This window comes from Tachysurus fulvidraco, chromosome 9, assembly GCF_022655615.1.
Source record: "Tachysurus fulvidraco isolate hzauxx_2018 chromosome 9, HZAU_PFXX_2.0, whole genome shotgun sequence".
Taxonomy (NCBI): Eukaryota; Metazoa; Chordata; class Actinopteri; order Siluriformes; family Bagridae; genus Tachysurus; species Tachysurus fulvidraco.
This window is the reverse complement of record NC_062526.1, coordinates 19,323,405-19,348,692: the sequence shown is the minus strand read 5'-3', so window position 1 is coordinate 19,348,692 and position 25,288 is coordinate 19,323,405. Positions and strand designations below refer to the sequence as shown.

The 25,288-nt window shown below is 40.6% G+C and overlaps 3 protein-coding genes across 20 annotated transcripts in view; 2 read left to right on the top strand and 1 right to left on the bottom strand.

Moving 5' to 3' along the window:
- LOC113637378 (interaptin-like) overlaps positions 1–25,288 on the top strand; it is a 482,239-nt gene that overhangs the window by 107,576 nt on the left and 349,375 nt on the right. For 9 of the 18 annotated variants that reach the window (XM_047818478.1, XM_047818493.1, XM_047818489.1 and 6 more), the window contains 7 exons: positions 78–362; positions 902–1,186; positions 2,000–2,106; positions 3,287–3,460; positions 5,866–6,036; positions 7,865–8,035; positions 9,831–10,001. In XM_047818478.1, the coding sequence (XP_047674434.1) occupies positions 78–362; positions 902–1,186; positions 2,000–2,106; positions 3,287–3,460; positions 5,866–6,036; positions 7,865–8,035; positions 9,831–10,001 (1,364 nt within the window). Of the gene's footprint in view, positions 1–77; positions 363–901; positions 1,187–1,999; positions 2,107–3,286; positions 3,461–5,865; positions 6,037–7,864; positions 8,036–9,830; positions 10,002–13,167; positions 13,396–15,072; positions 15,284–15,720; positions 17,105–25,288 lie in introns of those variants that run through there. The other 9 variants (XR_007143870.1, XM_047818483.1, XM_047818480.1 and 6 more) reach the window with 9 other exon arrangements.
- Positions 1–25,288, top strand: part of LOC113637369 (serine protease FAM111A-like) — a 200,972-nt gene that overhangs the window by 170,187 nt on the left and 5,497 nt on the right. The window lies entirely within an intron of this gene.
- Positions 21,720–24,939, bottom strand: LOC125145488 (polyadenylate-binding protein-interacting protein 1-like). Its single transcript, XM_047818543.1, has 4 exons — positions 24,780–24,939; positions 24,460–24,577; positions 24,045–24,099; positions 21,720–21,796 (listed from the first exon to the last, which is right to left on the bottom strand). The coding sequence occupies exons 1-4, from the start codon at positions 24,833–24,835 to the stop codon at positions 21,756–21,758; spliced, it is 270 nt and encodes an 89-aa protein (XP_047674499.1). The 5' UTR covers positions 24,836–24,939; the 3' UTR covers positions 21,720–21,755.

Below are 25,288 nucleotides of genomic sequence, written 5' to 3'. Positions count from 1 at the left end.
CCCTGCTGCAGTCTGACTGTAAGCCTTTATGTTTGTGTCTAAATCTAGCTGAAGTTCCTCATGTATTTTCTCCTCAGCTGTGTTCACACCAGTTCAGATGAAGTATGATGAAGATCTGAAGCTGAAGGTGTCTGTACCAGAGCCAGTGGAGGTGATTTATAAAAGAGGTGATGCAGCTGATGAAGTGATCTGCAATGTGACTAACGGCTCACTACAGTGTAAAGATAAATACAGAGACAGAACATCACTCACTTACCCTGAGCTCACACTGAGACACGTGACGCCGAGGGATAAAGCAACTTACACCATCCGGAACATCGAGTATAATGACGACATTCAGATATACGCCGTGTCTGTGGAAGGTACGTCTCAGTGTGGTCTGTAACATAAAGAGTTTAACACTGAATTATAGGACACACGTCACTCCATAACTGACAGCAGAAATTATTTAGATTTCTAATAAGAATTCTATTAAATGTGGCACGAATCCAGTGGACAGAATCGTCTCCGAATGAACAAACTGAAATTAATATCATTATTAATAAATAAATATCATTATTAATAAATAAATATCATTATTAATAAATAAATATCATTGTCCCTTTAAAGTCCACTAAATGATGTCACCTTTTTTGTCCTAAATGTTTAATCAGAGACATTAAATGTGAGGGTTTGTGGTTAAAGTCAGTCGACTAGAAACTACTGAAAAACTCAGAAATCTGTCAGCGTCACAGGTGTGAAGTTCATGCAGGTGATGTTCAGAATCTGAAACAGTCTTAAGGAGCTGAAGAACCCGACTCTGAACACCAGGAACTTCCCCACATCAACACTGCAGTCTGACTGTAAGCCTTTATGTTTGTGTCTAAATCTAGCTGAAGTTCCTCATGTATTTTCTCCTCAGCTGTGTTTATACCAGTTCAGACGAAGTCTGATGAAGATCTGAAGCTGAAGGTGTCTGTACCAGAGCCAGTGGAGGTGATTTATAAAAGCGATGATGCAGCTGATGAAGTGATCTGCAATGTGACTAAAGACTCACTACAGTGTAAAGATGATTACAGACACAGAACATCACTCACTTACCCTGAGCTCACACTGAGACACATGACGAAGGGGGATAGTGGAACTTACACCATCCGGGACACCGAGTATAATGAAGACATTCAGATATACGCCGTGTCTGTGGAAGGTACGTCTCAGTGCGGTCTGTAACATAAAGAGTTTAACACTGAATTGTAGGACACACGTCACTCCATAACTGACAGCAGAAATTATTTAGATTTCTAATAAGAATTCGATTAAATGTGGCACGAATCCAGTGGACAGAATCGTCTCCGAATGAAATACCACGTCATCAGTATTTATTAACACGTGATCTTCAAAAGCATCCAGGACTTATTAGATTTTATTTGAGTTCTTTTAGTATCAGTATCTTTCCTGTACAAACTGATGTGTTTTTACTTCGATTCACTGTTTCCTAAATGACCCAAAACTCCAGGATTCTGACTACCTGCTGCTGCTCTCCATCTTGTAGCTCTGTAACTAGTCGAGTCTCTGCTGTAACCATCCTTTAGCCACATTGCATTCTGGGACTTTGAGTCTGACACTTGGTCCAGCAGCTCCAGTCTGTCTACACTGACTCATTACTACGACTCTGAACATTTGAGTGTTTTTATTGTGATTCTTTCCACATTAAACTCCACTGTAACTGTGCAGCAATCACATTAACAGTGTCTCCCTGTGACATCAGAACAACAGACACCTGAACTTCACAACACAACAACAATAACAGCAGAACTCTGGACTGGTTCATACTAAAGCCTTCACATTAAAGACAGTGGAGTAAATACACAGCTCTTCTGTGGAGGGTTTAATAAATGTTCATTCTGAATGTTTATGGAGCTTCAGTTTGTGCACAGGGACAAGAGTCGCTCTGTAGTGAAGAAAACACACTTCATTCAGCACCACTGTGTCTGTCTGTGTGTGTGTGTGTGTGTTATAGAACAGTCTGGTGTTCCTGCATGGGTGATTGTACTGATACTGATTCTGGTCTGCTGCTGTGTTGGAGCAGTAATATTCCTACTGTATAAATACTGTATGAGAAAACAGGTAAGCGTAACTGTGTGTGTGTGTGTGTGTGTGTGTGTGTGTGTGTGTGTGTGTGTGTGTGTGTGTGTGTGTGCGTGCGCACGCACGCATGCGTGAGTGTGTGTGTGCGTGAGTGTATGTGATCTGCTTCCTCCTTGCTCCATAAACATGATGTTTATTTTCTTGTTGTGTTTTAAACTGGGTTTTGTGTTTGGTTTCTGTTGGAGATTCCAGAAATGATCCAGATGTTCCTGAGAGACTTTTTAGTGAAGAAGAACAAACATAAAACCTTCCTTTTCTACAGGATATGATGTAATCTTTACCCACATGTCCCCTGAGACAGGATCTTTCTTACCTCAAGCTATTTCTACTGCATGTTGTATAACAAGACAAACACACACACACACACACACACACACACACACACACACACACACACACACACACACAGGGACTGTAAAACATCACTGACGTTACTTGCTGATGGTTTTAGAGTAAAATCCTAGAGACTCTTCAGAATAATGCCATCACACACTTCCCAGGTCTCAGGGGGATTAGTGGTGTGTAAGAGGAGAAGGGAAGCAGAAGGTTTCTCCAGATCTTCTCTCCTCTTACCTCCTGTTTAGATCTGAATTATATACACATCATTTGTTCTTTCCTGAATCAGTCCCTTTTTTCTTCAAGGTGCTGACAAGCTTCTAAACAACAAACTACAGATGACTCGTCAGATTTAAACTACAGACGACTCTTTATTCTGTTCATCAAATTCATCTGTAGTTTTATTTAAACATCTGAACTGTTGAAGTCGTATTTGATTCATTTCACTGCTGTGTGAAGGGAACAAACATGTTTTCCTAAAAAAGAGAGAAACTTTTAAACACATACAAAACTGTAACAGGGCCTCTGTCCTGTGGGGAGTAAGGAGGGAATCAGTAGGACAGACAGACAGACAGACAGACAGACAGACAGATATATAGATAAATAGAAGCCATGAGCAGAAATGAGAGAGTGTTTGTCAAAACTGTAAAAGCTTTTTCATTTTGTTTACAATAAAAATCATGTACACAAATTGTTGAGGAAAATATTGAACAAATAGAAAATGTCTAAGTCACTAAAGATGCTGCTGTGTGTGTGTGTGTGTGTGTGTGTGTGTGTGTGTGTGTGTGTGTGTGTGTGTGTGTGTGTGTGTGTGTGTGTGTAGCAGTTGGAGAGGCGACTGCAACAAGTGGACCAGCTTGTACAGGAGGCTTTACGAGGAACAGAGGAGAAGATCAGAGAAGCGGAGACGTCAGTCGATCAGCTGCAGCAGCAGTACATCAACACTGTATATGAACACCAGGTTAAAGTGTTCTGCAGTGAAAAGAGGAGACAGCTGGTATGTTTCTTATTTGTTCTCTCTCTCTCTCTCTCTCTCTCTCTCTCTCTCTCTCTCTCTCTCTCTCTCTATATCTCTCTCTCTCTCTCTCTCACACACACACACACACACACACACACACACACACACACACACACACACACACACACAGTCTATCAGCTTGTTAGAGTTTTTCCTCTTTACACTTTATTCTGTTCATCTGTAATCTGTAGTAGTATTTAAACATCAGTAAACTGTGTTAAGTCGTATTTGATTCATCCAGCTTGAAATCCAAACTTCACCTCATGAATTTTGTGAAGTAGCTGAAGGATGTCACTGACATTAGATGGAGCTTGTAGAGTTTTTACTGTGAGATCCAGAGTGGACTGGAACTCAGTGTCATCTGGAGTGAACACAGACTGAACACAGAGTGAACACACACTGCACCTCCAGGCTACTAGGTGAATCAGGCTCTGCTGAGGAGGTTCTTGCTGAAGCAGGACGCTGTTGTGTCGTGTGTGTGTGTGTGTGTGTGTGTGTGTGTGTGTGTGTGTGTGTGTGTGTGTGTGTGTGTGTGTGTGATCTGCTTCCTCCTTTAAACATGATGTATATTTTCTTGTTGTGTTTTAAACTGGGTTTTGTGTTTGGTTTCTGTTGGAGATTCCAGAAAAGAACAATAACTTCCTGAGAGACTTTTTACTGAAGAACAACAAACATAAAACCTTCTTTTCCTACAGGATATGATGTGATCTTTACACACATGTCCCCTGAGACAGAATCTATCTTATCAAGTCAAGTTATTTCTACTGCCTGGGGTATAGAAGGGAAAACACACACTGATGTTTCCAGACATGTTCTCACACACACACACACACACACACACACACACACACACACACACACACACACACACACACACACACACACAGGGACTGTAAAACATCACTGACGTTACTTGCTGATGGTTTTAGAGTAAAATCCTAGAGACTCTTCAGAATAATGCCATCACACACTTCCCAGGTCTCAGGGGGATTAGTGGTGTGTAAGAGGAGAAGGGAAGCAGAAGGTTTCTCCACATCTTCTCTCCTCTTACCTTCTGTTTAGATCTGAATTATATACACATCATTTGTTCTTTTCTGAATCAGTCCCTTTTTTCTTCAAGGTGCTGACAAGCTTCTAAACAACAAACTACAGATGACTCGTCAGATTTAAACTACAGACGACTCTTTATTCTGTTCATCAAATTCATCTGTAGTTTTATTTAAACATCTGAACTGTTGAAGTCGTATTTGATTCATTTCACTGCTGTGTGAAGGGAACAAACATGTTTTCCTAAAAAAGAGAGAAACTTTTAAACACAAACAAAACTGTAACAGGGCCTCTGTCCTGTGGGGAGTAAAGCCGCCTTCACACTGCACACGACAAACGACCGCCGATAGACCAGAAGTCATTCATTTCCTATGGAGAGTCGCAAGGTCGCTGCGTGAGGTGCCGACCATCTGCGGATCCGTAATTTTCTGATCCGTTTTGAGCGTTGGATCCGCTAAAAAAATTTAACTTGTGCAACTACACCGCATCCGATATGCCGACCGGATGTGATGTATTCCAATGTTGTCCAATCAGGATCGTGTGCGCGAGGTGATAAGAATTATTAAAAAGTATTAATATTAACTTTAGTAATTTTTAAACTTTATCCAAAACAATCTTTTTGTTTTAAATGCATTGTTATTGATAAAAAAAGTAATACATTATTAATATTTATATTGTATTATTTTTAATGTTGTGTCCATGTTTCCTCAAAAATTATTCAGGGTCTTTCTGGATTTATTGTTGTATTGATTGTTTGTATTTATTCCTTCATTCATTCATTCACCATGATAACTGGAGGGAGAATACAGGCTCTTGCTTTTGCTCTCCTTTACTGGAGAGGCAAAAGAAAACATTGCAAATCAGTGTAGATAAAACACTATCTGTCTCGGAGAAAAAGTCTCAGGGAGTATTACCGTTTAGTGCAAGAGTTGCGCCTTAATGGAGAAGATTTTCGTGGTTATTTTCGGATGTCACGATCATATACTAATGGGTTTTCCGTGACCGCGAGAATTAGCTTTTCTCCCATTTTGACGTCTACACTATCATATTGCACATCCCGTGCGCCTGTCACTAGGGGGCGAAATCCGACGGACGGACGGACATACATACATACATACATACATACATACATACATACATACATACATAAATAGAAGCCATGAGCAGAAATGAGAGAGTGATTGTCAAAACTGTAAAAGCTTTTTAAATTTGTTTACAATAAAAAACATGCACACAAATTGTTGAGGAAAATGTTGAACAAATAGATAATGTCTAAGTCACTAAAGATGCTGCTGTGTGTGTGTGTGTGTGTGTGTGTGTGTGTGTGTGTGTAACAGTTGGAGAGGCGACAGCAACTAGTGGACGAGCTTGTAAAGGAGGCTTTAGGAGGAACAGAGGAGAAGATCAGTAAAGTGGAGAAGTCACTCAAACAGCTGCAGCAGCGGTACAACAACACTGTATATGAAGACAAGGTCAAAGTGTTCTGCAGTGAAAAGAGGAGACAGCTGGTATGTTTCTTATTTGTTCTCTCTCACTTTTACTCACTCACTCACTGTTAGCGCTTTTCCTCTTTACACTTTCTTCTGTTCATCAAATTCATCTGTAATTCTGTCTCTTCTGCTGTGTGAAGAGAAGAAACATGTTTAACAGACAACTAGAAATGAAGCAGAATTCTGGGAGCTTGTGTGAGCGTCTCTGGTAGGAAGCCCTGCTCTAAGGAGTTTATTTACACAACCAAAAGTAATGGAGACAATTCACTCTGACATTTCATAAAAAATACCAGACCAAGACGTGGTTTAATCTGGACTTGTGAAGGAGAACTGAGCAGCTGCTGATCAAGATGAAGACCTGCAGAAGTGATCTCACATCCTCTCAGACTGAGTTAGGAAATTACCAAGAGACTTCAGCAGTTACTCCACTGATCCTCTGGGAAATCTATCTGTACATATAAATACACCTCCTGTAGAAGGAGACAATAAGAGAGAAAGAAATAATGTAATAAAGAAGAAGCAAGAGAGAGGGAGGAAGGAGAAGGGAAAACACACACATGACCCACTGAAAGAAAACACAGACGCGCACACACAGTAAATAAACCGAAAAGATGGAAATCTGCACAATATGGAGATCAATAATAATAATAATAATAATAATAATAATAATAATAGTGAAACAACTGAAACATTACACAGTAAACCCAGTATAACTTTACTAAGAACACTGCACATGTGTGTACACACCAGTCAAGATACAATCACCAACATGGACTTAACTGTCACTGATCACATCTACAATAAGGTTTGTACATGAAACACAGTGGAAGCCTTTAAACAACACAAACAGAGTCTCAGTCATAATAAACCATGACACAAACTTGATGATAATTCACCATACTGACCTGTCTGTGATCAGATATTCACCAATCATATGATTCAGTCTGATGAGATACGAAGGAACTGAGATCTACTTTAGCTGAGTTCGGTGAGTTAAACTGTGTTTCCACATCGTCATCAGTAACATGCAGCCTGGCTGGAGGAAGAAACCCAAACTTCACCCCAGGAATTTTGTCAAGTAGCTGAAGGACGTCACTGACATCAGATGGAGCTTGTAGAGTTTTTACTGTGAGATCCAGAGTGGACTGGAACTCAGTGTCATCTGGAGTGAACACAGTCTGAACACAGTCTGAACACACACTGAACACACACTGAACACACTCTTGAACACAGGCTGAACACACACTGCACCTCCAGGCTACTAGGGGAATCAGGCTCTGCTGAGGAGGTTCTTGCTGGAGCAGGACACTGTTGTGTCATCTGTACATCATAACCATCTTCATTAGGTCTAGTTTTCAGTTTCTGTTACACAAGATGAAAAATATAAAACACTAAATAAACTTTAGTTTAAGCAGAAATGTGCAGAAATGCTGAAATCTAGTGGACATCTGCAGGAAGCTCCATAAACACACACTACTCCATAGATCATCTCATCAGAAGACCTCACACTGAAACTGTTCAGAGAAATAATGGATGAATATATAATGACTAAATCACAAGTGTGTGTGTGTGTGCGCGCTTGTGTGTGCGTGTGTGTACGTGCGTGCGTGTGTGGGTGAGTGAGTGTGTGTGATCTGCCACCTTGATCGGACCCCATGAGCAGAAATGAGAGAGTGATTGTCAAAACTGTCAAAACTTTTTAATTTTGTTTACAATAAAAAACATGCACACAAATTGTTGAGGAAAATGTTGAACAAATAGATAATGTCTAAGTCACTAAAGATGCTGTGTGTGTGTGTGTGTGTGTGTGTGTGTGTGTGTGTGTGTGTGTGTGTGTGTGTAACAGTTGGAGAGGCGACTGCAACTAGTGGACCAGCTTGTACAGGAGGCTTTACGAGGAACAGAGAAGGAGATCAGAGAAGCGGAGACGTCAGTCGATCAGCTGCAGCAGCAGTACAACAAGACTGTATATGAACACCAGGTCACAGAGTTCTGCAGTGAAAAGAGGAGACAGCTGGTATGTTTCTTATTTGTTCTCTCTCTCTCTCTCTCTCTCTCCCTCTCTCTCTCTCACACACACACAGTCTATCAGCTTGTTAGAGTTTTTCCCCTTTACACTTTATTCTGTTCATCTGTAGTTGTATATAAACATCAGTAAACTGTGTAAGTCGTATTTGATTCATTTCACTGCTGTGTGAAGAGAAGAAACATGTTTAACACACAACTAGAAATGAAGCAGAATTCTGGGAGCTTGTGTGAGCGTCTCTGGTAGGAAGCCCTGCTCTAAGGAGTTTATTTACACAACCAAAATTAAACATAAGGAAATAAAGAAATAACAAAGATGAAAAAAAAAGAGGGAGGAAGGAGAAGTGAAAACACACACACAGACACACACACACACACACGACCCACAGAAAGAAAACAGTCACACACACACACACACACACGACCCACAGAAAGAAAACAGTCACACACACACAATAAATAAAAAAGAAAAGTTGGAAATCTGCACAATATGGCGATCAATAATCTGGTTAATAGTAATAATAGTCTGGAACTCAGTGTCATCTGGAGTGAACACAGGCTGAACACACACTGAACACACACTGAACACACACTGAACACACACTGAACACACACTGCTCCTCCAGGCTAGTAGGGGAATCAGGCTCTGCTGAGGAGGTTCTTGTTGGAGCAGGACACTTTTGTGGTGACGTCTGTACAACATGACCATCTTCATTAGGTCTAGTTTTCAGTTTCTGTTACACAAGATGAAGAAAAATAAAACACTAAACAAACTTTAGTTTAACCAGAAATGTGCAGAAATGCTGAAATCTAGTGGACGTCTGCAGGAAGCTCCATAAACACACACTACTCCATATATCATCTCATCAGAAGACCTCACACTTCCAGACACACACACACACACACACACACACACACACACACACACACACACACACACACACACACACACACACACACAGTCTGTAAAACATCAATGACATTACTTACTGATGGATTCAGAGTAAAATCCTAGAGACTCTTCAGAATAATGCCATCACACACTTCCCAGGTCTCAGGGGGATTAGTGGTGTGTAAGAGGAGAAGGGAAGCAGAAGGTTTCTCCAGATCTTCTCTCCTCTTACCTCCTGTTTAGATCTGAATTATATACACATCATTTGTTCTTTTCTGAATCAGTCCCTTTTTTCTTCAAGGTGCTGACAAGCTTCTAAACAACAAACTACAGATGACTCGTCAGATTTAAACTACAGACGACTCTTTATTCTGTTCATCAAATTCATCTGTAGTTTTATTTAAACATCTGAACTGTTGAAGTCGTATTTGATTCATTTCACTGCTGTGTGAAGAGAACAAACATGTTTTCCTAAAAAAGAGAGAAACTTTTAAACACATACAAAACTGTAACAGGGCCTCTGTCCTGTGGGGAGTAAGGAGGGAATCAGTAGGACAGACAGACAGACAGACAGACAGACAGACACAGACAGTAAGACAGACAGTAAGACAGGCAGGCAGACAGACAGAAAGACAGACAGATAAATAGAAGCCATGAGCAGAAATGAGAGAGTGATTGTCAAAACTGTAAAAACTTTTTAATTTTGTTTACAATAAAAAACATGCACACAAATTGTTGAGGAAAATGTTGAACAAATAGATAAAGTCTAAGTCACTAAAGATGCTGCTGTGTGTGTCTGTGTGTGTGTGTGTGTGTGTGTGTGTGTGTGTGTGTGTGTGTGTGTGTGTGTGTGTGTGTGTGTGTGTGTGTGTGTGTGTGTGTGTGTGTAAAACAGTTTGAGGGGCACCTGAAACAAGTGGACCTGCTTGTACAGGAGGCTTTAGGAGGAACAGAGGAGAAGATCAGAGAAGTGGAGAAGTCACTCAATCAGCTGCAGCAGCAGTACAACAACACTGTATATAAAGACACGGTCAAAGTGTTCTGCAGTGAAAAGAGGGGACAGCTGGTATGTTTCTTATTTATTCTCTCTCTCTCTCACACACACTCTCTCACACACACACACACACACACACAGTCTATCAGCTTGTTAGAGTTTTTCCCCTTTACACTTTATTCTGTTCATCTGTAGTTGTATATAAACATCGGTAAACGGTGTAAGTCGTATTTGATTCATTTCACTGCTGTGTGAAGAGAAGAAACATGTTTAACACACAACTAGAAATGAAGCAGAATTCTGGGAGCTTGTGTGAGCGTCTCTGGTAGGAAGCCCTGCTCTAAGGAGTTTATTTACACAACCAAAGTTAAACATAAGGAAATAAAGAAATAACAAAGATGAAAAAAAAAGAGGGAGGAAGGAGAAGTGAAAACACACACACACACACACACACACACACACACACACACACACACGACCCACAGAAAGAAAACAGTCACACACACACACACACACACACATGACCCACAGAAAGAAAACAGTCACACACACAATAAATAAAAAAGAAAAGTTGGAAATCTGCACAATATGGCGATCAATAATATTCACCAATCATATGATTCAGTCTGATGAGATACGAAGGAACTTTAGCTGAGTTCAGTGAGTTAAACTGTGTTTCCACATCGTCATCAGTAACATGCAGCCTGGCTGGAGGAAGAAACCCAAACTTCACCCCAGGAATCATGACCATCTTCATTAGGTCTAGTTTTCAGTTTCTGTTACACAAGACAAAAAAAAATACAACACTAAACAAACTTTACTGTAAGCAGAAATGTGCAGAAATTCTGAAATCTAGTGGACGTCTGCAGGAACCTCCATAAACACACACTACTCCATAGATCATTTACATTTACATTTACAGCATTTGGCAGACGCCCTTATCCAGAGCGACGTACATAAGTGCTTAAATCTCTAACACTGAATACATTAATGCTGGTTCACTAGGTTACATACTTAAGATACCATGAGTTTAAAACATTTGTTCAAAGTTACAATGAAAAAGTGTCTCTTTTTTTTTTTTTTTTTTTTTTAAATGCAAAAGATAAGGAAAGAAGTGCTAGTTGAAGTGCTTCCTGAATAAGTAGGTCTTCAACCGCCGCTTGAAAATAGCCAGTAACTCAGCTGTCCGAACCTCTAGGGGAAGTTCATTCCACCACCTTGGTGCCAGAACAGAGAAGAGTCTTGTAGTATACTTGCCTCTTACTCTGAGAGATGGTGGAACCAGTCGAGCAGTGCTGGTAGATTGGAGGTTGCGGGGTGCAGTGCGAGGAATTATGAGGGCTTTGAGGTAAGAGGGAGCTGGTCCATTTTTGGCTTTGTAGGCCAGCATCAGTGTTTTGAATCGGATGCGTGCAGCTACCGGAAGCCAGTGGAGGGATCGCAGCAGCGGGGTGGTATGCGAGAACTTTGGCAGGTTGAAAACAAGCCGGCAGCTGCATTTTGGATCATTTGCAGAGGATGGATTGCGTTCATAGGTAGACCTGCCAGCAGTGTGTTGCAGTAATCCAGTCTAGAAATGACAAGAGACTGAACAAGTACCTGAGCAGTCTGTGTGGACAAAAATGGCCGAATCCTTCTAATGTTGTAGAGAAGAAAACGACATGAGCGAGTCACATTAGCAACATGAGAGGAAAAGGACAGTTGATTGTCCATGGTTACCCCAAGGTTGCGAGCTGTGGCTGAAGGGGAGATCAGATCGTTGTGCAAGGATATAGCAAGATCATGACCTGGGGATGAATCACCTGGGATGAACAGCAGTTCAGTTTTGCTAGGATTGAGCTTTAACTGATGAGCAGTCATCCATGATGAAATTTCTGCCAGACATGCTGAGATCCGGTCAGAAGCTGTGGCATCTGAGGGTGGGAAAGAGAAGATAAGTTGTGTATCATCAGCATAGCAGTGGTAAGAGAACCCATGTGATGAAATAACTTCACCAAGAGAGTGAGTATACAGGGAGAAAAGAAGAGGACCAAGTACTGAGCCCTGTGGGACGCCAGTGGAGAGTCTGCGTGGAGCAGATGTCACTCCCCTCCATGTTACTTGATATGAGCGTCCTTCCAGGTAGGAGGCAAACCATTCCCAAGCTGATCCGCAAATCCCAAGACTCTTGTGGGAGGATAAGAGAGTCTTGTGGTTGACCGTATCGAACGCTGCTGAAAGGTCAAGGAGGATAAGGACGGATGATAGTTTGGCTGATCTAGCAGTATGTAGCTTCTCAGAGACATCCAAAAGGGCTGTCTCTGTAGAGTGAGCTGCTTTAAAGCCAGACTGTTTGGGATCTTGGAGGTTGTTCTGTGAGAGATAGACAGTTGATTATAGACAATGCGTTCAAGAATTTTTGAAAGAAATGAGAGAAGTGATACTGGTCTGTAGTTAGTGATGTCTGATGGATCCAGAGCAGGTTTCTTTAGGATGGGAATAACCCTTGCTCTCTTGAAAGTAGTTGGTACCTGACCAGATGCTATGGATTTATTGACGATAGTGGAAATGAAGGGCAAGAGGTCTTGTGAGATGGTCTGGAGCATAGGCAGGTGGTAGGATTGCAGGAAAGGATGAGTTGTAAAATCTCTTCTGCTGCCACAGTTGAGAAATGTGACAACGAAGGTGTAGGGGAATCCATACTCTGAGATGTAAGTGCAGTCGGGGCTGAAGTGAAGGTCCGGCAGATTTCCTCAATCTTCTCCTGGTAGAAAGAAGCAAAGTCTTCTGCAGTCAGGGAGGATGAAGAAGGTGGAGCCGGGGGGTTGAGCAGAGAAGAGATGATGTTGTGGAATTTCCGAGGGTCATGTGAGAAAGCTTCAAGCTTTTCCTTGTAGAAGGAAGTCTTGGCAGAAGTCACATCTGAGGAGAACTTGACAAGAAGTGTTCTGTAAAAATCAAGATCTGCATCAAGTTGTGATTTCTTCCACTTTCTCTCTGATGATCTTAGCTCTCTTCGATTGTTGCGCAGCACATGTGAAAGCCAAGGAGCAGAACAAGAAGTTTTCTTGGGTTTAGTGAACAGATCATCTCACCAGAAAACCTCACACTGAAACTGTTCAGAGAAATGATGGATAAAATTATAATGACTAAATTACTAACAAGTGTGTGTGTGTGTGTGTTTGTGTGTGTCTGTGTGTGTGTGTGTGTGTGTGTGTGTGTGTGTGTGTGTGTGTGTGTGTGTGTGTGTGTGTAACAGTTAAACAGCCAACTGCTACCTGTGGTACAACTTTTAAAGAAGCAAGAAGAGTTGAAAAAGGAGGACACTGAATATTTGGAGAGGAAGCTGAATTGGCTGATGTACCTGTACAGAAACTCTGAACATTTAAATGATGTCTCATTGTTCTGCATGGAACTGAGGTCACAGATTAGCTGGAACAGATTACAGTACAGCAAAGAAGAACCTTTTGTGACCAAGAGAAGTGAGGTATGTTTTCTGTTTGTTTACACACACACACACACACACACACACACACACACACACACACACACACGTCTTTTTACGTGTCAATGACGCAACATGGGGGTCACTGTGGCATAGTGGTTAGCACGTTCGTCTCACACCCCCAGGGTTGGGGGTTCGATTCCTGCCTCTGCCTTGTGTGTGTGGAGTTTGCATGTTCTCCCCGTGCCTCGGGGGTTTCCTCCAGGTACTCCGGTTTCCTCCCCCAGTCCAAAGACATGCATGGTAGGTTGATTGGCATTTCTGTAAAATTGGCCATAGTGTGTGATTGTGTGAGTGAATGAGAGTGTGTGTGCCCTGCGATGGGTTGGCACTCTGTCCAGAGTGTATCCTGCCTTGATGCCCGATGATGCCTGAGATCCCCGTGACCCAAGAATAGTTCAGATAAGCGGTAGAAAATGAATGAATGAATGAATGAATGACACAACATCACCGTATCCTCAGTAATGGTGAAGTACCAGAGTTTTTACCACAACAAAATAGTCGATGAGCAATTGGACTAGAGGTGAAACGAGCTTCACTGAATTTTGACCTAATGGAATTAACTTTCTGGAAAGATTTGGAGGTTGGAAGTTGGCAAGCTGAGTAGGTGGCATGGTGCGGTTTTCTCAGGAGTGGTGAAGTATTGAGACACACAGAACAGATATTAAGACAGTTGGAGTGTGATGATGATGATGTTTCCAACAGTCTGTCAGCTTTAGAGATTTTCACCTTTACACTTTATTCTTTATTTAATTAAACATCTCTGAACATTCTAAGTCAGATTTGATTCACTTTACTGCTATGTTTTTATAAAACAGTTAAACATAACAAATATACAAAATTGTAACAAGACTTCTGTCCTGTGGAGAGTAATGAGGGAATCACTAGGACAGACAGACAGAATTGGAGACGATCAGAAATAAAGTGACTATCTGCCAAGGGGGATTAAAAGCTACTCTCTGTTCTCAGGACACACAGAGGACAGACTTTAAGTAGCTCCCAGTCCAGGTGGGATTCATCGAGTCTGATTACTGCTTCAGCTCTCTGTCTCCCTCTGGTGGTGAGAGCAGCTCTGTCCACAGCCTGGGTCACGTTTCTGCTTCCTGTCCGTGACAGAGTGAGGCTGAGCCTTTCCTAACACAGCAGTGTGTTACAAGTTGTTTTCCATCCTTCATCCAAGCAGCTCAATGGGTCTTCACCTTTGTCCAGATGCTTCAAAGTGACAGAATCAGAGCACAAATCTTTTTCCTCAACAAACCCAAATGACTGGGACACTGTGGGTTCTCCTCTGGATCAGAACGTGTTCTGTTGGTGTTCCAGTTCGACTGATGACTGAAAACTGATGATGATGAATAATTTACTGTAGAGATGAGTAAAGAAAATGTGATGAAATCTACCTGGACAGGTAGCAGTGCACTGGGACACCATGTCCAAGACCAAACTCTGTGTGGAGACACCTGCACATTTCTCACACTCAGATCCCTGTTTCACTCAGTTTCATCTGGATTTACCTTTTACTAACTGACACACTGAGCAGTGTCCAGAAAAGTGTTGAGTAAATAGATAACGACTTAAAAGTCACCAAAGATTGTGTGTGTGTGTGTGTGTGTGTGTGTGTGTGTGTGTGTGTGTGTGTGTGTGTGTGTGTGTGTGAGACAGTTGAACAGGAAACAGCTAATTGTGGAACAGCTTGTACAGCAGGCTAAAGCAGGGACAAAGAAGAAGATCACAGAAGCAAATAAAGCAATAGATGAGTTGGAGCAGCAGTACAGCTACACTGAATATTCAAAACAGGTCTCAATGTTCTGTGATGAAAAGAGGGAACAACTGGACGCACACTATGCTTCCGGTCTAATAATGTGATGAAGAGGTACGTTTTTTATTTGTTCACACACACACACACACACACACACACACACACACACACCCACACACACACAGAGCTACACACAGTAAGACAGATGGATTATGATGATGATGTTTATCAGTCTATCAGCTTAGAGATTTTTGCCTTTACACTTTATTCTGTTCATCAGATTCATCTGTGGTTTTATTTAAACATCTTTGTGAAAGGAATAAACATGTTTTATAAACACTAAAGGTGTGTGTATGTGTGTGTGTAAAACATACACGAAGCTGTGGGCGGGGCTACTGTTAGTGCATTTGATAATGTACCTTAAGTATACTAATGTTTAATACACTTTTACTTTACCGCAATATGATCAATTATCAGCACACATGATAGTAGGTAGCTACATGCTAAGGCTTTTTTCTGTGTTTTTTCTGTGAAACGTGACCCGTATACAGTGACGTCAGACTCGGCTCTGTGACGGCTCTCTAACTGATGGAAAGGCAAACGGGTTCTTAGAAGGCTCGCCAATGGAACCAACTTTGAACCAACACCAGCTCTGAACCAACCAGAAATGATTTGTCGTGTGTGTGTGAGATGGAGCAGGGTGAGAGCAGCATGGAGATCAAGTGTTGTGGAGAGAAGAGAATGAGTTAAAAGACCAACACACACACTTTAGGAGTAACAGAATACATAATCCGGACTCAAAAATTGTGGATATGTTACAGTTCAAAGCAAAGTATCTTGAGTTCTGTAGATTTTGTAAAAACAAACAAAAAAAAAAGTCATGTTCATGTGTCTGCTGTAAACGTCTTTAATGTTGTTTTGATTGTAACGCTGTTTTCTTGTGTTTAACGTCTTTAACATTTTCTTCTTCAAATGTAAAATGTTAAAGATCTTCTCCAGCTGTTACACCAATAATATGATTAATATGAACATGTTGGGGCACGGTGGCTTAGTGGTTAGCACGTTCACCTCACACCTCCAGGGTCGGGGTTCGATTCCCGCCTCCGCCTTGTGTGTGTGGAGTTTGCATTTTCTCCCCGTGCCTCGGGGGTTTCCTCCGGGTACTCCGGTTTCCTCCCCCGGTCCAAAGACATGCATGGTAGGTTGATTGGCATCTCTGGAAAATTGTCCGTAGTGTGTGATTGTGTGAGTGAATGAGAGAGTGTGTGTGTGTGCCCTGCGATGGGTTGGCAATCTGTCCAGGGTGTATCCTGCCTTGATGCCCGATGATGCCTGAGATAGGCACAGGCTCCCCGTGACCCGAGGTAGTTCGGATAAAGCGGTAGAAAATTAATGAATGAACATGTTGATTAACAAAGCTTCATGCTATAAAATGAATGTGGTGATTTTACAGTTTTTATTCAGATTGTAGATTGTGTGTCAGTGCTTTTGAAGGTTTTTGTCATTTTACTGCAATCTTTTTTTTTTTTACATTTATTTGATTAAACTAACCCATAATGTAGAGGTTATTGTAGAGGTTAACCACAGGAACTGAAGATGTTTTGAAGCTGTGAGGAAAATGCAGATGATAATAGAGAAGAGATTTTGGTGCTTTTCTTGTGGACAGAATGAAGCTGTAGACATAAGAAGTAACTAAATGAACAGACTGATGTTCCTGAGCCGTGTCTTCAGACTAACACTGTCAGGATGAAACTCTGCAGACGTTCTGAAGTTTCTCTCAGCTGTTTTTATAGCTTCCACACTAACACACTTACAGCTACACAAACTTATACACAAACATATAAACTCTTATACACATAGTTACAGCTGCATGTATCATTTACTCTGTATGTGCTTTTAAAGGCAGAATAAATACAAGTGTCTTAGATCATTTTACATTTCTGTTGACTTTATTTCATCTAAATGTAATCTCTCTCTCACACACACACACACACACACACACCTGTTGTTCCTTAGCAGCTTTTCCACAGTGTGATTGGGATAAATACAGAAAGCCACAAATTTCACTCCCTCTGTAATCACTGCAGCTGTCAATCACTTCAGATCAGTGTGAGCTCACAGACTTCTGTCCTCTTGTGGAAAATCTGCTTATAATCAAAGCAGCACAAACTTTTTCTGGTTATCATGTGCTGCTTATTTAGAGAACTGACAGGTTTAAACACTATGAGCAGCAGATTGTTGGAAATTTTGGAGAGCCCCCCTCCAAGTGGACATTTGCCAGGGGTGAATTACAGCCAAATTAATAGTCAATAATAGTCTTTCACACTTAATGCTAAAATAATTATACTTAATACTATACTTAATACTACTTAATAATACTTTATTATTTATACTTATACTTTATTGATATTTTAATACTAACTAATTAATCACCTCTTAAACTTTGTACTTAATACTATTTGAATATGAATAGTAAGAAGACTTTCCAGACCTGGATGAGAATGAGCAAAACTCTTTATTGGTGCTGATCAGCCACTGCTTCCATTGAGCTCAAGGAGGAAAAAAATTCTCAGTTGAAAGTATCAAAGAAAAACACAAACAGCGCATCCCCATGCCACCCAAAAAAGTCCCCCCCCTCTCCAGAAAATATCTTCACTATATACCCTGGCACTCTTAGGTGCCGTCATACCTTCGTACGTCATTATCCACCTGACCTGTCTGACTTTTCTCCTGACTCTAGAGAATTGCCCTTGGCCCCCCCTCCTTCATTTCCCCGAAAAACAAGTCTGCCCTTTTACCGAAACTTAAGTCTGGCCTGTTGTTGTTCCCGCCGTACTTCTGCATTATTATTAAAAATATGCGGCGTTGTCAAAACTGTTGTTAAGGATGTGCCCCCCAAGAACGTCTTGTCCTATTCCCGGTCACGTATCACACAGAAGACACGTCTTGAGGACCAATCTCCCCAATCAATCACCAATTTTCCTGCTGCAATGGGTGAGTTTTTTCCTCTATCTGTTTTTCACACACACACACACACATATATATATATATATATATATATGGGTAGTTGACGTGACATGGCTTTTACACTGTCACAGAAGATAAAACATAATATATTTCACATTTTCATAATTTAGAATACTGTAAATGGTTAAACATTTTCTTGTTTTATATGAATTTGTTGTTTTAATACCCAAGCTATTGTTAGTTTTTTTAGAACTTTGAGCCAAATCTCAAAATTGTCCTATGGTGTGACGGTAGACAACATTATTTCATAAATATTACATTTTATAAATAAAGAAAATAATGTTTAAAAATCTTAATGAACACTCCTGGCATAATTGTGCAAGTGTCTATTTCACTAAGTGGCCATCACTTTTCATATACATACATTTCTAAAAGTGTAGGAATTTCATAAAGTTTGTCACAGAAAAAAATGTCCTTTGGTGTTATGCAAAAACCTAATTTTAATTTGGGCAATATCCTGGACAACTACATTTAATTGAAAGACCCCACTCAAGGTCATGTGACTGAAGACCCCTATGAAGGCCATGAGAAGTGCACGTGGTATGTATTTCTCTCAGAATTGTTTAAATATTTAACTATGTTTTAAGACCACTGAAGTTGTTAAGTTTTTTTGTCCTTTGGTGTGACACCCCACAGGGAAAAGTTTGTCAACTTCATCTATTCATGGTGAAAATGATTCTAATTAGTACTTTCATGTAAAATAAATATCACTTTAAGAAAATAATGTTTTAATAATGTGAACAATTCTGTCTCAAGTATTTATTTTATGTTATTTAATATAATCTCTTAGTACTTTTAAATGTCACACCATAGGACACATTTACAGTATTGTTGAGTGAAAAAGTGAAAGAAATATGTGAAGTTATTGACAAAATGAGTGACCAGTACTATTTTCTGAAACTGCAGTTTTCATACTCCACAAATATATGTATTTTTTCTTAAAAAGTTATGCTTTCCAAAAAAAAAGTACTTTTTCTTGGTTTTATATATATATATGTGTATATATATATATATATATATATATATATATATATATATATATATATATATATATGATTTGATATGATATGACTTCTACTGATTATACGCTTATATATATTCTATATGATTACCTGTATGATTACCTGTATTGTACGCCTATACTATGTATATGTCGTATCTGTATATATGACTACCATGACAATCACATAAACCATTTACCATACACTAAATTAATCACGTCTCTACATATAATATAAAAATATAAAATGATCAGTGATGATACTCAATCACCTACAATCATCCATGGTATAGGAGTTCTGATTTAGGATATGATTATGACATATGTTTTATGATCATATTTTAGGATATGAGTTTCTTGATTACAATAACATCAGGTTCTGAATCAACTGGATTATATATTAGCGGTATTCGACTTACTATTAGGTCTTTTACCTGATTAGTAGAAGTACTGCACTATTACTTAAGCTAAGCTTTTGCATTTTATAATGTTGTTTTTGCATATATGTGGCGATCTGTTTATGCTGACTCCGTAAGTTTGCTAGACTATGATCTCAGTCTGTCTTGTTTATTCAGACTGGGCCTGCACATGCATTTTTATTTTTAAGCCTTAGTTCCTCTGTTCTCGCCTAAAGGACAGATTACCTTTTTCTCAGTCAGTAAGTTCGTCCTGCTGGTCGACAAATTCGGCCTTCTCGCCCTACACCTTATGAGACCTGTGTCAAATGAACTACAGGCCAGATTCCGCCGATTCCAGCTATCCCATATAATCCATGAGCTTGTCACGTTCATTTAACAACTCAGTTCTCCCGACCTACCTGAGCATCCCTTCACACCGTCCTTCATTGTGAAGAAGCCTCAGGCTCGCAATTCCTCTACCCAGACAGATGGCTGTCCTCATGCTGAACCTGAATTTTGCTGCTGGAACCGCCTGTCTCTTCTCCCTCTCCTCCAGCATCCTCTTCCTCTGGATCTCCCGACTACTCTCCTACGTCTCCTATGCCTGGGCCTAGCTATGCCTATTGAGTTTTATAAGTGCACATATCAAGATTTTTTTTTCCCACAAGATCATCAGTGAAAATCAGACCATTGGGTGTAAATCATTCATCAGATTTATCACTGGGAAGAAAAGGAGGAAAATATGTGTCTAGACTCATTACATGTAAACTAAAATGTTCCAAATGTTATTTTTTTTATTATTTTAATTTTGATGATTTGTGGCCTACATCTTAAAAACATTGGAAAAACATCTCAAAACATTAGAATATTTCATTTCGACTCTCCCAGTCAGGTTCAGTACACACTACCACACTCATGAGGAAGACTGCAGACTCGACGGTTTCCCAGAAGACTCACTGACACCTTCCATAAGGATGGTAAGCCACAGAGGATCAGTGCTGAAAGGGCTGTTCACAGAGTGCTGCATCAAAGCATATGTATGGAAAGTTGACTGGAAGGGCAAAGTGTGTTAGGAAAAGCCTTGAGAAGATTGTCAAGTGAAGCTGATTCAAGAACATGGTGGCGCTTCAGAAGGAGTGGACAGAGGATGGAGAATTAAAAGAGAAAAGGCTTGAAATATTTCAGTTCATGTGTAATCAATCTAAAATTATATGTAAGTTTCAATGTAATGAATGAAATAATTAATGTTTCCTTGATATTATTAATAATTTTTGAGATGCACCTGTATAGGAGAGAAAAATAAAGGCTTCTTCTTCATCTCCATACATGATCTCTGGAGCTCAGCCAGAGTGACCATCAGGTTCTTCATCAGATCTTCTCTCTTTTTAAGGCTATTCTTGCTCGGTTTGGCCGGACAGTCGGCTCTAGGAAGAGTCCTGTTTGTTCCAAACTTCTTCTACTGAGGATTCTGGAGGTCACTGTGCTCCTGGGAAGCATCAATGTAGCAGAAGTTTCTTGTAGCAGATCTGTAGCTCCACACAATCTTGACCTTTTGGGTTTTGTTCTGATCTGTTGTTCTTCTGTTAGACCTTATAAACAGATTCAAACCATGTCTATTCAACTGAATCTAATCACATGTGGAGTCTAATTAAAGTGTAGAAACAGCTGGTTTGTGCTGATTCTTTTTTGTTTTGTCATCATGGGACATTCATGGAGTAGATTTAAAGCATTTGAGCATAAATTTAAAAGTATTTTTCATTCTAAGGCTTCTAATCTGTTTTTTTTTTTAACTCTTCTGTCTGATCAAAGCTAGATCCTGAAACCCAAACTCTCCGTCCTCCCTTCCTCCTCTAACAGGAAGTAGTTAGATGTCTCTGACTGAAGAAATCAAACCTCACTGCAAACCTCTGGTTTCTCCTCCACAAACCTAAACACACTAAAGTCCAGACTGTAGTCAGTCGTCCAGCAGCCAGAAGAAACCTCAGACAGAATGAAATCTCTAAATCCAGCCTGTGCTCTTTATGTGTAACGATGGAAAGAAAAGGAGGATAAAATGTGCTGTGGATGTTCATGGTGATGGCCACAGCAGACACTTCAGTGCTTTAAAGATTTATGTTTTTTTTTCTCTCAGTCTCCAGACAGAACTTCTCAAACGCCTCTTCTATCTCTGGCTCCATCTCCTCCTCCTCCTCACTGTAGAGCCTGAACACACACACACACACACACACACACACACACACGTTATATGTTTAAGTGCCCAGACATGTGGTGTGATTAGTGTATACACTAGATGTAAAGAGATGCACGTCTGTAGAGAGTATGGAGCTGAACCACAAATGGATCCTGCCTTAGTGGTCATATTGTGCACTACATAGTGTTAAGGGTCCAGTAAGTCTTACAGGGTGTTTGTACAGGACATTGAGAGATTACTCACAAACGGATGCCTATCAGACCCACAGTGAATAATATTAGTGCACTATGTAGGGTGTGTGTATTATTTCATACAGTGTGTGAAGTGTGTGTCTTACAGCAGGAAGCAGGTAGATGACAGCGATCACTATACACTTACAAGTGAATAAGCTGTGACTGAGTGAAACTCCACTACAGATGGCAGTGGTAGAGTTACGACCACAGGACCCCCTGCTGGTGGAGTCATCAGTGAGTGTGTTTACATTACAGTGTGTGTTTACGTTACAGTGTGTGTTTATGTTACAGAACATTTGTGTGTGTAGGCTGAGTCAGATTCACGATGTCATGTCATACCTGTAACCATGGCAACAACCCCACAGATATATTTAAATGCAGCTGTCTACACTCCCTGACAAAAGTCTTGTCACCTATACAAGTTGTAGGGCCAACAAATAATAACTTGACTTCTAGTTAAATATTTGGTATCAGAAGGCAAAGGCCTCAAGATTACGCTTATTTTACCAAAATAAAATCATCATACCTTGATTTTTAATTATTTAATTAAGACAGAAAGGTCAGACTTTACTTAGACAAAAGTCACTTAACAGAAATAATGTACAGTACAGAACAAAGTCATGGTGCAGTGGAAAAAGAATCAATATTGTGTATGACTCCCATAAGCTTGGAGGACTGCATCCATACGTCTCTGCATATGTCTCTTCATTCTCAATGCCTCCTCCTTCATCTTACCCAAGACAAGCTCAATAATGTTCATGTCTGGTGACTGGGCTGGCCAATCCTGGAGCACCTTGACCATTGCTTTCAGGAACTTTGATGTGGAGGCTGAAGTATTAGAAGGAGCGCCATCCTGCTGACGAAATTGCCCTCTCCTGTGGTATGTAATGGGCAGCAAGAATGTCTTAGGCTTGTTGATGTTGCCATCCACTCTGCAGATCTCTCGCACGCCCCCATACTGAATGTAACCCCAAACCATTATTTTCCTCCACCGAACGTGACTGTTTTCTGTCTGAATCTTGGGTCCATGCGAGTTCTAATATTTCTTCTGCAGTATTTGCGACGATTGGGATGCAGTTCAATAGATGATTCATCGGAAAGATCAATCTTCTGCCACTTTTCCACAGTCCATCCTTCCTGCAAGCTGTGGGCCTTGGCAAATGCAACACTATTTTTAGTTGTCTTCTGTTTAATGCTGTTTTCTGTTTTCACCAGTTGTTATGTTGCTCTGATGCAGTTGAAAAAGGACTGGCCCTGGACTGACAAACCAACAAACGGTCCTCTGCTACAGTTGTCTTACGTGGTCTGCCTGACCTGGGCCTGTCATGAACTTCACCAGTTTCTTCAAATCCTCTCCACTTTACGTTTAGATACATTAAAGATGTAGCAGGAGACAGGAGACAGGAGACAGGAGACTTGGTCTTCAGGCTCTTGATGATCAGCACTTTGGTCTGTGGTTGAATCTTTGACTTGCTGTCAGAGGTCAGGATGCATTTCAAATGAAGGTCGAGTGTGCTGGGGTTCTTCTTCTACACATCTGGGAATGTATTAATTACAGTATTTCTCACAGGTGATGCTCTAATCCGTGATTGGTTGAATCCTTTAAAGATGTGTAAGACTTTTGTCTAAGCAAATTCTGACCTTTCAGTCCAACTTAAATAATTAAAAATCAAGGTATGATAAGATTTTATTTTGGTAAAATAAGCGCAATCTAGACGCCTTTGCCTTTCATATAAGCCACTTCTTATACCAAATGATCAACTAGAAGTCAAGTTATTATTTGTTGTTCCTACAACTTGTATAGGTGACAGAACTTTTGTCAGGGAGTGTATTCTCTGATTGGTTAGAGGGCATGAAAGGGAGGGAGGGAGGGAGAGAGAGAGAGAGAGAGAGAGAGACGCTTCATTTCCGTTTTCCTCATAGAAGTCTGGAAAGTAATCCTCTCGATCTAAAATCTCTTGACACACAGCTACAGTGTAAACAAACTATACACACTCAGACATTACACACACACACACACACACACCTGGGTCGGCGGCTGTGAATGGAATTCCATCCGCAGTGTAGAAAGTGGGTTCATTCTGAAATGAAAGAAGAAATTCACCTACATCACCACAAAAACACACTGAACACACACACATGCATCAATGTGTAGTTGAGTTGTACACACACTGTCCTGCTGAACACAGTCATAGACGTGGTTTATATAAGAATGAGAAAAATCACTTTAGACCACGCCCCCTGTCCAGGCCAGACTGTACAGAGGAACTGTCCTTACTGTTTGTGTTTACACACACACACACACACACACACACACACACACACACACACACACAAACACACACTAAGCTGATTGACTGGAGATATTTTTGTCCAGACTGTTTGTTTAAATAAAGTTCAGCATGTTTGAATGGTGTGTGTTTTGTTGTTTGTGTTGTTACCATGTAGTAGTCGGGGTCGTTGTCGGGCGTGGCATCGCTGTGTGCTGCTGCTGCATAAACTCTGCCCCAGTTACTGGATCTCAACTCCACCAGCTTCAACAACATCTGTCTCACATCACTGTGTACACACACACACACACACACACACACACACACACACACACACCCATACGAGTGCACAAACACACACATCTTAGCAATACTATCATGTACAATAATGGTAATTAGTCCAAGTGTTCTTGCTTGATTTAAGTACACACACACACACACACACACACACACACACACACACACACACACACAAACTAACAAGCACAAACCGGCTGCACTGAGCGTCCAGTAAGATCTCTTCGATTTTCCGGACCAGTTCATCCATGTGAGATTTTCCGCTCTGCTTCCACGCATCCTCCAGAACTGACCCTGTGAGCTACACACACACACACACACACACACACACACACACACACACACACACACACACACACACACACACACACACACACACACACACACACACACACACACACACACACACACACACACACACACACACTGCACTGAGCCTGTGATCAGATTTCAGACATGCTCTCAGCAGGAGAAAGTCTGTCACACATTTATCTTTTTAATAATGGGTTTGGGGACTAATTATATGACTTGCAGGTCGACTGTGCACTGATTCTGATAGCTAGATTATTGGTGTCACTGTACTGGGGGTGAATACTTATGTACTCCGATTTCTCTGCACTTCAGTAGTGAAATCTCAATTCATATCATTTCTGTTCCTAACACTACAGAATTGTGAGTGGAGTAAACACTTCTGTATCACAGT